We start from the raw sequence: 13,125 nt of genomic DNA, 5'->3' as shown, positions 1-13,125 counted from the left end.
GCCTGTACTCTGAACAGTAATAACATCAGGAGAGTACTGGAGAATAAGCAGAGAATCTCTCTTACAAGACTCCGGGTTAAGGTGTCAGTGACCCAACAAGCAGCATGACGGAGGTAAAAGTGGCGACTGTCACCCGGAGACACGGGCACAGCAACCAACGAACCCATACAAGACGGGTTCGAACCCGGAACACACATTCAATGGTCCACCGAGCCCAGACAGGGGTTTCCAGGGCCTGTAGGCTGACTGCTACGGGACACCCGGGCAAGGTGTTGCTAACAAGTTAAGAAACCCCAAAAAATCAAGGGGGTAGAGGACAACACTGAAAACCCCTGCGATGTGTACAATCACGGGGCCCTAGCAGAGGGCCACCAAACACTACCAGTGGAACTATAGCCACACTAGGCAGACCCCCACCAGGCAAATAAATATAAAAACAAAAGAAAAACCCCACAAAAGTACACCGTCTCCAGAGGCAACAGCCCCTAAGCGAATGCAGCCCCGGCACTGATGAGGTACTCCTGGCCACCACACAACACAACACACGGCAGTGAACGCCACACAAGGCAAACACCGCCTAGGAAACTGAGGCCAGAGAAGCGTCTATCCCGGTTGACATTAGCTTACGAACTGATGCTAGGCAGCCGGCGCGGTAGGTCCGGTGCTTCCCCCTCCCCCTCTTGGGGCGGGGAGGGCTGTGCAGATCGGCGCGGCAGTAAAGTGTGATGTTTGCTTGTTTCCTTGGGATTGTAGGGAGCTTCTACCTCTCTGTTCAATTTTTTGTTTTTAGTTTTTTACCATGTGGGGTTTGTTTTGTTATGCCTACCTTTCTGGGTGCCTAACCCCGGTCGATGGCAGATAAGGAAAACCCCAACCACAAGAGCGTTTTCCAGGGCCATTGCTCCCTGAAACCTCTCTGAAGGGGCCAGGTTCTGGCGATGGTCCCTGGTAGGTCTGAACTCCTTAGCTAATGTCCCGGTCTAATATAACATACATTAGCCCGATAAGCTCCAGGGAGCCGTAGGGGCTCCCCACAGAAACACAAATTAAAAAGTTAATTATTATACTAAGGAAATTTGCTGATGAGCCAAAGAGAATGTGCGGATATGCCAAGGAAGATTTCATGCCATTTGTATGCTATGATCTTAAATATCCAAGCTTCTTGTAGAGGTAGCCATAGAAGAAAAATTGAGCAACCACATCCTTTGGAAGGCGAGGTGAAAAAGGGCCAAGGACCAAGGCGAATCTAATGACTAGGCCAACACAGCCTGTTGACACACGAGACAGGGTAGAACCTTGTCAACACCACCTAGAGCATAGGAATATATAGCTTGGCCAAAGCCACCAACACTATTATGGCACCTGTACACATCCCAGAGTCAAGTGCATTAACATCCTTACGGAGCTAGTCAGTACAGTAAGGAGCTCCATGAGGTCCAAAATTGCATGACCATAGCCAAGTGCAAGTAACTCCACAAATCTTCTGCCATGGATTCCACTGATAGCAGAGGCAACTGGGTCTAGAACTGCATCAACCCTATGTCCCAGGAAAGAGCAGGAGTAAACAGGCAGTCATTTAATTGTTTATAAGAACACAGTCCACACCTTTTGCCACTCCAGCATTCAGGAATGGCAGAAACTGCACCAAGTCACAAAGGAAAAAATGTATTGTCCACTAGCCAGGAAGACTTCAGGCTTTCATAGCACAGCCAATATGGCAAAGAAAAGAAACTCAAAAGAGGCAAGGTCCATTACAGAGGCAAACTCTGGGTCTCACAGGAGGTACTTGAAAAGATCTGCCCAAGACACGAATGGAGGGACCCAAGAGGAAGGAAACCTGCAGAAAGACACATCCAATAGGCTGAGAGGCACAAGGAAACATACCCTGGAGGAAGCCACATTAAGATCAAACAAAGGAAAAGTATATGAAAACTCGTCTCCCTGAATCAAACCTTCTACCACCCTGTTTGTAAAAGAATTTTCTTACATTTCTTCAGCAGCTTTGTTTAGTTTAAATCTATGCCTCTTGTTCTTGAAGTTTCAGGTCTCGGGAAATCTTCCCTATCAATTTTGTCAATTCCTGTTACTATTTTGTACTTAGTAATCACATAGCTGCCTTTTCTGCTACCTTCTAGTTTTGGCATATTTATGCCTCTTATGCCTAGTAACTCTTGTCTTTCAGTTCTGCGAGTCATTAGTTGAATGACTGCACCTTTCCCAGTTTGTTGATGTGGTTCTTAAGATATGGGCACCATACAACCGCTGTATATTCTAGTTTTGGTCTCACAAATGCCATGAACAATTTTCTTAATATTTCCCCATCCATGTATTTAAGAGCAATTCTAAATTGGAAAGCATAGCATAGGCACCTTGCACAATGTTCTTTATGTGGTTCCTAGTTCTGCATCTCTCTTTCAGTATAAACTTTTTTGTTCCTTTATCATACATTTCACAAACTTTGACATCTCATTCACTCCCTTGCCTAACAGCAAGTCTTTCCAATCAAATTCATTTAAGAACTTTCTAAGTTTCCAGAGTGTTCTCTCCTGAAATCTGTTTATTTCCAACTGCTTAAACTTCCTCATCATCTAGATTATAACGCGTTGCATACTTTATTCCCAAAAGGACATATGTCCCTTTTGCCCAAGGGTGGAAGATACTGAATGTCAAATATATCTTCCTCTTTCCTGGTGACTTATCAAATCCAGCATGGACATAACATCCCATTCCTTCATCCTCATAGTTTGTTTCAAGTGTTGATACACGAATATCTCCAGGATGATGTTTACAAATCTACAGCTGTATTACATCACTTAGCTCCAGAATTTATCATCTTACTCCATCTATGTTAGTGTATACAATTTTCAGGAACATATTCCTTCTCCCCTTGTTCTTTATGCCGTTCTTTAGTGATTTTGTTGGTTTGCCTTTTTGTACCATTTCACAGGCTTGCCTACCCCTATCGTCTTGTAGAAAAAATTATTTATATCGTCATTTCTGCTCTCATTTAGGGGTTTTGCCACTATGAGGGTCAGTTTCAGCTTCTCTCTCTTTCTTTGAAAGATCTCGTCTTAATGACCATGCTAGTGAGAGCTATTGAGCTCGAGCTTGTTTCAAGAGATTCAATCATTCGTTTACACTGTTGGGGGGGAACTTCATTTGGCAATTTGTGAGGCTTTGGTGTCCTTGAACCCAGCAATGGTCTGTATTGATCTGCTGACTTTCTAAACATTTTTCTGGTGGTGGCAGAATGTCACCTATTCTACACACCTCAATGAGGAGAGCCAGGTTCTAGCTCTGGTTCTCAGTAGACCAAAGAATATTACACGCTGGAGTGACCTAGTAGTTGGGAGCCATCTCAGTGAGATAGCTTCAAGGAGCCACAAGGGACTTCCCCAGAAAAGTTCCATTCATAAATGACCTAGAAGTTAACACTTTGATGCACCCGCCGCGCCACCCCTCAACTATGCGATGTGGTCCCAGCATTTCATGGGAGCGCACAGTAATTCTGAAAAGTGTATACCCTCTTCAACTTTGTCACCTCAAATCTCATCCTACGAGATTAAATTTGGTATCATTGTGTTCGCAATAGAATTCTCTACAGCACTAAATGCATATAAACTCCAAAAGCCCGGCTAATTACCCGCAGCAAACAGAGAAAGTGCGAACGAGTTACCAAGGAGCGCGCAAAAGCGATAAAATGTGTTCACTCTTTTCACTCTGGTCACCTCAATTTTCGTCCTAGGTCTTTCATTTTGGTATCAATGGGTTCGCAATAAAAGTCTCTAGAGGAATATTAGCATACAAAATAAAAAAAACCTGGTCATGCTCCACCCGCCGACGAGTTGAAGACGGGCCACACGTTAGCCGCAAGTGAGAGCCCAGACACCTTCCAGCTACACTCCCAATTCCTGCTCACATATGTTTAGTGGAGTCCTTCTATCTGTTGTGTAGTAGTTGTACATCACATAAGCATTGTAGATAGCCATTTGCACAGAATATAAGGTCATTTTCCTCGTCCATTTGTGAGTTTTCCTTGTGAAGTGATAATATTGGATCATTTGGTCAAAGTGATCAACACCTTTCATGTTTGTATTGTAGTCACAGATTGCATTCGGCTTGTTGACAGTTACCTGCTGCACTGAGGTTGTTCCATCACGATAGGCGCGCATTTTAAAACCAGTCCCCCAAAAATCGGATAAAAACCTGATTTTTGGCGATTATTTTAGTGGACGACGCAGCATTGTGTCATGCCCGGACGAAAGTGTTAAATGCAGTGTCTGGAACACTCACAAAATATAATCCCAATGGAGACTACAGTTTGGATACCATAATATAATTTAAGATGTGGAGTGTAAACAGCTTAAATGTACTTTGCAAAAGTGGTAGGGTAGGTAATACTGTAGGAATAAAAATAGAGAACAAAACCCTCATTATTATTCTAATATACAAACCTTAAATGCAACAACTGAGGAAGCCACACAACAGATTAATAAAATATAAAATTGGTTCAAAAATTTAGAAATATCAGAACCAGCTATTACCTAACTTACTGGAACCTCAATTTACCCAGTTTTAATTGTTTTAGTATCCCTCTGGTTCTCCAAATGTCATTCATGCCTTGATGCCTCAGGCAAATGTCCACCATCTTTAAAATAAATAAAATGTGTCCTGAAGTACCACCTACAGGCTATCATTCTCAAGGCTGTGACCATGTCTGACACCCTCTTTCAGCTACCAAAACCTGAATGGGCAATGGGAGATACCATCTTTGTCATAAAGTACAGTAATACTGTACTAATCAAAGTACAAAAGTAAAGTACTGTACTCACCATTCAATAAATTCTGATCGCCTAGAACTGGGTGCAAGGCCTTTCTTCACCATTATTTTTTGCCTTTTCAGCAATTCTCTTCGATATGGGGCCACCCAACGAGATTTTATTCCCAAAGAACATGCTGAAAAAAAATTTATATTAAATAAATTTTAATGCTGGCAATTTTATATTAGCGCTTCATTACACTGCACCATCACAATATTATTTGCTTGAACAGTATATAGTGTAGGAATTAGTAATTAAAATAATGGACAGAAATCAGTAAATAGTAGTGCAATTTTGCTTGCACAGAATTTCACTTTTGGTAAGGTTGCCAGTACAGTACTCAGCTGCCTGTTACAAAGAAACCAGCGCTGAATGTAATGAAATGCCATTTTCTGGGTGAGCCCCAGAGGCTCCCTAAAGCTATCGGGCTAATGTGTGATATATTAGACGGGCATTAGCTATGTAGTTCGACCTACCAGGGACCACAAGCTAGAACCTGGCCCCTTCAGAGAGGTTGCAGGAAGCAATGGTCCTGAAAAAAATCCATGTGGTTGGGGGTTGTCCTTATCTGCCACAGACTGGGGTTAGGCACCCAGATAGGTAGGCATAACAAAACAAACCCTACATGGTAATAAAATAACCCTCCCCTCCCCGTGCCGGCTACTCAGTCATCCAGTTCATAAGCTAAGTATCAAACTACGCGAAAAAACGCCGACCGGAAGGGAGGGAGGGCTGCCAGGGAGCCTCCGGGGCTTACCCAGAAAATGCCGTTTCATTACATTCAACGCTGGTTTTCTGTAGAGAGCCACTTCATAGCTCCCTGGAGCTATATAACCAAAGATAAGGAAAAGAGGGACGTACCCAGGAGGCGGCCGCCAACAAACTCCTGAATGCGATGTTGAGACAACTGGCTGCAACCTGCGACCCAAAGCAACACAGGAATCCCCAGGAGCAGGAAAGTTAACCAAAGAACGGGCGGCCAGGACCCTGTCTGACCTCCAAAATCCCCATGCCTGAATATCAGCCCAAGACATGTTACCAAACACGCCAATCAATGCAGCAAACCTACAGCACTGCACGATACAAGGTGACAGTATTTTTGCATAAGATGAAGGTCCTGAAACAACCAAGAGAGAGAAAGGATGAGACAGCCCGATCCGAAATCAAAGACAACCTACAAAGAGACAAAAAGGAACGAAAGAAACGCCAGGAGACTTCATACTGCCACTGAGATGAAACTCACAGGTAGGACACTATCAAAGCCGCCGCCTAATCACCATACAAATGGTGTTAAACCCACGTCAGAAAGACCAGATGCAAAGATCGGAGAAGATCGAACCAGCCACGTACCGGACTGGAGGACCTATCTACTGAAAGAGGCGGAGCTGGGTAAACGTCCCCCAGTTCGGACACCAAGCAAGCAGCACCAGAAACCAAAGCTGGGCAGGCCACGAAGGGGCCAACATGACTACACTTCCCTGGTAAGTCTCCGAACGAGCCAGGACCCGAAACAGCAGCAGAACCAATGGGAAGAGGTATAGGTAACCCTACCTCGACCCGTCTTGTCAAAAGGCATCGACCCCGATGGCCTCGCAGACAGGAAAGGGGGCCACATATACCAGGAAATGCCTCGACCATGCCGACGCGAAGAGATCCAACAGAGCCAACTGAACGAGTCGGCGTCAACCCGTACAATCCGTGGAGAGGGGAATGAACCGGGACAGGCCATCCACCAGGACGTTGGACACGCCCTGTATGTGAACTGCCAGGAGAGCCAAACCCAGAGAACTCAGCAGACAAATCACCTGAAATGACCAGCCCCAAAGAGCCAAGGACCGCATCGAAACCCCGCAGTTTAGGCAGTGAATTACTGGGGCACAGTCCGAATGGAGCCGGATCGTCGATCAGCGAGTGACACGAACCTTCCGAAGCGACAGCCACACCGCCACGAACTCCCGCACCGTGCTGTGAGTCTCACGGAAAGACAGACCCCCACCATCTCTGGCTGGCCTGATGAGCACTGGTCACATAACCCCAACCAAGAGACGACGCATCTGTGTATACATCGAGCGAGGGCTCAAGGAGGCACTATGGCACTGAACCCTGACGAACCCAAAGAGGAAGTCGGCGACACAGCAGCCGTCGCTAGGCCCCTGTTGGCCAACCCCAACGATCGCGAGAGCGGCAGAAGGGATGTCCCTGAAGGAACAAGAACAGCTGCCAAAGCCAGACCCAATCTGGTGAGTAAACCAGCACAGCGAAGTTCAGACTCCTGCACAGATGCTTGAGCTACCGACAACTGACCCGGGAGCCCCCAGAAACAGCTGAAGGCGGAACTGCAACTGCAGCAATGACACCGGAGGAAGACACAAGGAAACCAGATGGGACTTCCTCCAGTTCACCAAGAACCTAAACCCGGCAAGCTGGGAAAGAATCAACTTCAACAAGGCACCTGACGCTCGAACTGCTGAGGCAAGCGCACCAGACACAGGAATGGTCCCAAGTGCCTCCACATCCTCCTCAAGCCTGTCTGAAGACAGCTCGAGCAAGGAAAAAAAACACAAAACTGAAGCCAAAACTTTCCGGATGCCCCGGGCACGCAAATCCTCAGTTACTAACAATGCTGAAAGTACGGGAACCTGCACATGGAGCTGCACCTGACCAATATCCTTAGGAAGAATGGGGGCGAAGAAGCATGCATTGAGGTGCTCCAACTCGCCCCCTAAGTAAACCTGAACCACATTAGAAGTTTCCTGCCACTCAAGCGTGCGGGTCTGACAGAACAAATGCTACGCCCCAAACGAAAAGAAAGTACAGTCTGCTAACCAGGATGACTCCGATACCTCCGGGTCCGACAGAACGAATGCTACGCCCAAAACGAAAAGAAAGTACAGTCTGCTAACCAGGATGACTCCGATACCTCCGGGTCCGACAGAACGAATGCTACGCCCAAAACGAAAAGAAAGTACAGTCTGCTAACCAGGATGACTCCGGTACCTCGTAACGCACCTAATAAGGAAAAGCAGAGCCGAGCTCAAATGAGGAAGGGTTTTGTAAATTTGTAAGATTACAAATCACATGGAATCACAACATCAACATAACCCTGGACAACATGGGTTTAGAAAAGGGCGCTCCTGCCTCTCACAGTTGCTAGATCACTATGACATGGCCTTAGGTGCCATGGAAGATAAGCAAAACGCAGATGTAATATACAAAGACTTTGCAAAAGCTTTCGACAAATGTGACAATGGTGTTATTGCACACAAAATGTGTGCAAAAGGAATTACTGGCTAAGTAGGGAGATGGATCTTTAATTTCCTAATGAACAGAATGCAGAGTGTAATAGTCACACAGTAAAATTCGGATCATCTACTGTCAAAAGCTCAGTCCCCCAACCTTGAGGTTACCTTGAGGTGCTTCCGGGGCTTAGCATCCCCGCGGCTCGGCCGTCGACCAGGCCTCCTGGTTGCTGGACTGGTCAACCAGGCTGTTGGACGCAACTGCTCGCAGCCTGATGTACGAATCACAGCCTGGTTGATCAGGTATCCTTTGGAGGTGTTTATCCAGTTTTCTCTCTTGAACTTGTAGTACTGTATTATCATTGGTATGGCATCCCTTATTTGGAAGGTCCTTGTTTTCCAACCTGTAATTTTCCTTGTAGTCGTGACAGCTACTTCATGGTGTTTATAGTATGGTACCCAAGGTACCGTACTTGCTCCAGTTCTTTTTCTCATCCTAATATCAGACAGACAAGGATACAAACTACAGCACTATCATCATTTGCAGATGACACTAGGATGTGCATGCAAGAAGACAATATAGAAGCCATGGCAAACCTCCAATCGGATGTAAATCAGGTCTTTCAATGGGCCACATAATAATATGATGTTTATGAAAATAAGTTCCAGTTCCTGCACTACAAAAAAATGAAAATATAAAAACGAAAACCATATATAAAACGAAATCAAATTACATTATAGAACGAAAAATGAATGTAAAGGATCTAGGAATAATCATGTTAGAATATCTTAACTTTACAGAACACATCAAGTAGCTGTCACGACTACAAGAAAAAATTACAGGTTGGAAAACAAGGACCTTCCAAACAAGGGATGCCATACCAATAATAATAATTTACAAGGCACTAGTGCTCTCTAGGGTGGAATATTGTTGCACTCTAACAGCCCCATTCAGAGCCGGAGAAATGGCTGACCTGGAGAGCGTGCAAAGATCATTTACCGCTAGAATCCACTCTGTAAGTAATATTAATTATTGGGACCGATTAGAAGTTCTAAATCTGTATTGTCTTTAGAGCGTAAGCGGGAGAGATACATAATAATCCACACGCAGAAGATATTAAAGGGGTCTGGTTCCAAATCTGAACACACAAATAACATCACATGAGACATGTAAGCATGGCAGGATGTGCAAAATACCCCCCCCCCATTGAAAAGCAGAGGTGCAATAGGTACGCTGAGAGAGCACTAACATCATCAAGGGCCCAAGACTGTTCAACACTCCACTGTTACACGTAAGGAGCATAACTGGCCAGTCTCTCACAGTGTTCAAGAGAGAACTCGACAAACGCCTCCAAACAATACCCGATCAACCAGGCTGTGATTTATACGTCAGGGTGCGAGCAGCCGCGTCCAACAGCCTCGTTGACCAGACGACCAACCAGAAGGCCTGGTCGGAGACCGGGCCTTGGGACTGTTGGTCCCCAATATCTACACGAGGTAGCCACAAGATGGGTAGCCGGGCAACAAAAATCATTACAGAACGATGTCAACTCTCACACCAGGAACAGTTGAGGGCCACAGGGCTTACAACACTGCAAACCAGACAAGAGAGGGTGGATCTCATTGAAACTTTTTTTTTTTTTTTTTTTTTGAGATATATACAAGAGTTGTTACATTCTTGTACAGCCACTAGTACGCGTAGCGTTTCGTGCAGGTCCCTGGAATACGATCCCCGCTGCGAAGAATCGTTGTTACAACCAAGTACACATTTTACTGTTGAGTTAAACAGAGGCTACAGTTAAGGAATTGCGCCCAGTAAATCCTCCCCGGCCAGGATACGAACCCATGACATAGCGCTCGCGGAACGCCAGGCGAGTGTCTTACCACTGCACCATGGAGACTGGAATTAAACTGAACAATTTGTATATTGATCAAGACAAATTCTTCAAAAGGTCAGATGTAACACAAACGAGGAGCAACAGCTTGAAGCTTACCAAGCCACAATGTAGGACAGAAAACAGGAGATGCATTTTCACCCACAGGGTTATAAACCCATGGAACCGCCTACCTGCCGAAGCCGTAAACGCCAAAACTCTGCTGAACAGCTTGAAAAAATCACCAGAACAAATGGGGAGACCTTTGACACGCCTTCAGCTTCCTGTCCTCGTCGACGCCACTGGAGTGTTAGTGGACTTCAGGTAAATTCAGGTAAATAAACAGCTACACCGGGAAAGACCTGTGTAAGGTATGCCTACTTGGGTTTGAAGCAGCTATTAATTTCCATTATTATTAATAATCTGTTCTATATATATTCTACTTTACGAAGGTTTAAGCGCACCTGTGGAGCAAATGTTCCGCTGTATAGCAATCCCAGTTGAATACCGTACAAGAGAAGCAGCGATCAGACGTCCAGCAGCCGACATCTTCCTCTCTTGTCTCGGGGACACTGGACACTTGGTACACAACACGCATCTCGCACACACATATTTTTTTTTTTTTACCATTTCGGACACAAAATTTGTACGTTTCGTATAATTGTTCAATATTAAAGCCACAATATAATGCTATTAACAGGTAAAAATTTTTACTTAAAAGGTATATAGTTATTAAAAGAAGTTTATTGATGTGATATTTTTGTTGTTGATTTAATTAGCTTCTTGGGTGGGAAAGGGGGGGGGGCAGTAATTTGGAAAGGAGTGAAGATGTGGAAAAAATACTTAGACAAGCTAAAACTTAGAACTAATTGAGATCAAAACATAAATTTAATTAAAACAGGAAAAAACGATAAAAGAATTATAAAAATTACATGATTTTTTATTTGTTTTATGAATACGGGTTGTATTTACAAGTTTAGTTAGTTTAGTTCATTTCCAATAAAAGGGAGTAAGCATTGTGAGCAGTATGATTCGAGCAGAAGATGTGAACAAAGGTCTGTTCAAGAAAAATTGACCTGGGCAGACAACATGAATGTTTATATTCCTCCCAACATTACATGAATAAGTGGACACATTTATTAAATAGCAGGTTTAATAAATGGATCAACATAACATTTACTCATATTCACGCACGAAATAGCTGGTTGTCACCAGCTGGCTGCACCACTGTTTCGGAGGTTCAGTGTCTCGGGGGTTTCGACCCTCTAGGTCCATGGTCGAGGTCTCGAAGCGGTGCAGGGAACGGGTTCGGGAGGAGGTGCGAGACAGTGAAGCAAACATTCCCACAAACAAACCCCGGAACGTTGCACGTCGCCTCCATGGCGACCCACCTCGATATTCCATTACCCAGGGTCAAGAGGAAACTTGAAAGAGATCCTGAAGACAAAAAGGATGTCAGTGAGTATCCCAGAACTCTGGCAAGCGTCCCTGTTCGTATCTCATTCCCAACTTTAAATTTTCGTGTGTTTTTTAATGGTGACAGGAAGCCTGTATATATATAGTTTTTATATATACTTTAGACTTGTATCGAGTTCCCCCCCCAGGGTCGAACTACTAGCCTTCCCTAAGATGGAATTACACGTCTCATCTTTGGAAAGACCACTGCTTAGGAGAAAGTTCAACACCGGGCAACAATAATCATTCCAGAATTAAGTCAAGTCTCATACCAAGAACGGTTGAGGGCCACAGGACTAACAACACTGTAAAACAGAGCTGACAGGGCGGATCTCGTAGAAACTTAAAACACTGAACAATTTGGAGAATATTAATCTAGATAACTTCAAAAGATCAGATGTAACAACTAGGAGCAACAGTTTCAAGCTCACTAAGTCACAATATAGAACTGAAAACTGTATGCTTTTTCTCCCACAGGGATATAAACCCATGGAACTGCCTACCTACCGAAGCTGTAAATACCAAAACTGCTGAATTTTAAAATTCAGCTTGAAAAACACAAATTAATGACATCGAAATAGGGAATGAGCTAGGGAACAGTGATCACAAAGAAATCAGATTAAGCATAGAATGGAATAGATCTGTAGGATAAAATTCTGTTAAAGTGCCAGATTTTCGAAAAGCAGATTTCAATAATCTAAGAAATTTTTTGAGTCAAATAGATTGGAAAGTCTTGGGCATGGGGGGTGGGCTGGTCTTGGAGCAAGACGTGAACTCAGAGATGGGTGACGTAAAATGGGATTTTGATGTGGATTCAAAATATAACTTATTTAAAAATATTCTAAGCAAAGCACAGGGACGTAGTATACCATACAAATTGAATAGATTGAATACTAATGATCCAAAGTGGATAACAAAGGATTTGAAGAACCTTATAGGTAAAAAGAGAGCGTGGTACAAAAGGATTAAGAATGGGGAGGTCAGTTTAGAACAGGATTTCGTACAACTGGTTAGAAATTATAAAACAATAGATAAGGAAAGCAAAACGAAACTATGAAGTTTGCATAGCAGGGCAAGTAAAGACAAATCCTTAAGGATTTTTTCATGTTATACTAGTATCGAACAAAGATTAGGGAAAGGATAGGTCCATTAAAAACTGGTCAAATAACGGATAATGACGAAGAGATGAGTAGTATTTTTAATAAATATTTTATATCTGTATTTACTAAAGAGGAACTCGATATGCCTTCAGCCGAACAAGTTTATGTGGGTGGGGACGAGGACAAGTTGACTAGTTTAGCAGTTATCAGGGAGGATGTAATTAAACAAATGGTAAAACTCAAACGAAACAAATCCCCAGGGTCGGATGAAGTGTTTGCCAGGGTGCTTAAAGAATGCAAGGAGGAGCTTTCCGAGCCACTGTCTACCATATTTAATAAATCAATAGAGTTAGGTAGAGTGCCAGAGTCATGGAAGGTAGCTAATGTGGTACCAATTTTTAAGAAAGGAGATGGATCACTTGCGTCAAACTATCGGCTATTAGTCTAACGTTTATTGTGGGAAAGTTACTTGAATAGAAAATTGCAAATAAAATTCGTCTTCATCCTGAAAAACATAAATTAATAAATGAGTCGCAACATGGTTTTACAAATGGCTGTTCATGTTTAACAAATTTGCTATCTTTTTATTCCAGCATAGTTGAGGCAGTTGATAGTGGTAAGGATTGTGATGTTGTGT

General features: G+C 43.7%; 2 protein-coding genes across 2 annotated transcripts in view; one reads left to right on the top strand and one right to left on the bottom strand.

Moving 5' to 3' along the window:
• The window catches only part of mRpL44 (mitochondrial ribosomal protein L44), a 46,971-nt gene extending 36,423 nt beyond the window's left edge, over positions 1–10,548 (bottom strand). The window contains exons 1-2 of the mRNA XM_045745645.2: positions 10,398–10,548; positions 4,833–4,956 (exon numbers count right to left, since the gene is read on the bottom strand). Coding sequence (XP_045601601.1) covers positions 4,833–4,956; positions 10,398–10,482 — 209 coding nt within the window. The 5' untranslated portion in view covers positions 10,483–10,548. The remainder of the gene's footprint in view (positions 1–4,832; positions 4,957–10,397) is intronic.
• Positions 10,549–11,233: 685 nt separating this feature from the next.
• Positions 11,234–13,125, top strand: part of Usp39 (ubiquitin specific protease 39) — a 99,537-nt gene continuing 97,645 nt past the window's right edge. The window contains exon 1 of the mRNA XM_045745644.2: positions 11,234–11,391. Within this exon, the coding sequence (XP_045601600.1) occupies positions 11,313–11,391 (79 nt within the window). The 5' untranslated portion in view covers positions 11,234–11,312. The remainder of the gene's footprint in view (positions 11,392–13,125) is intronic.

This window comes from Procambarus clarkii, chromosome 16 (assembly GCF_040958095.1).
Source record: "Procambarus clarkii isolate CNS0578487 chromosome 16, FALCON_Pclarkii_2.0, whole genome shotgun sequence".
Classification (NCBI taxonomy): domain Eukaryota; kingdom Metazoa; phylum Arthropoda; class Malacostraca; order Decapoda; family Cambaridae; genus Procambarus; species Procambarus clarkii.
Note: the sequence above shows the minus strand (reverse complement) of the source record. Positions and strands in the feature narration are given on the sequence as shown.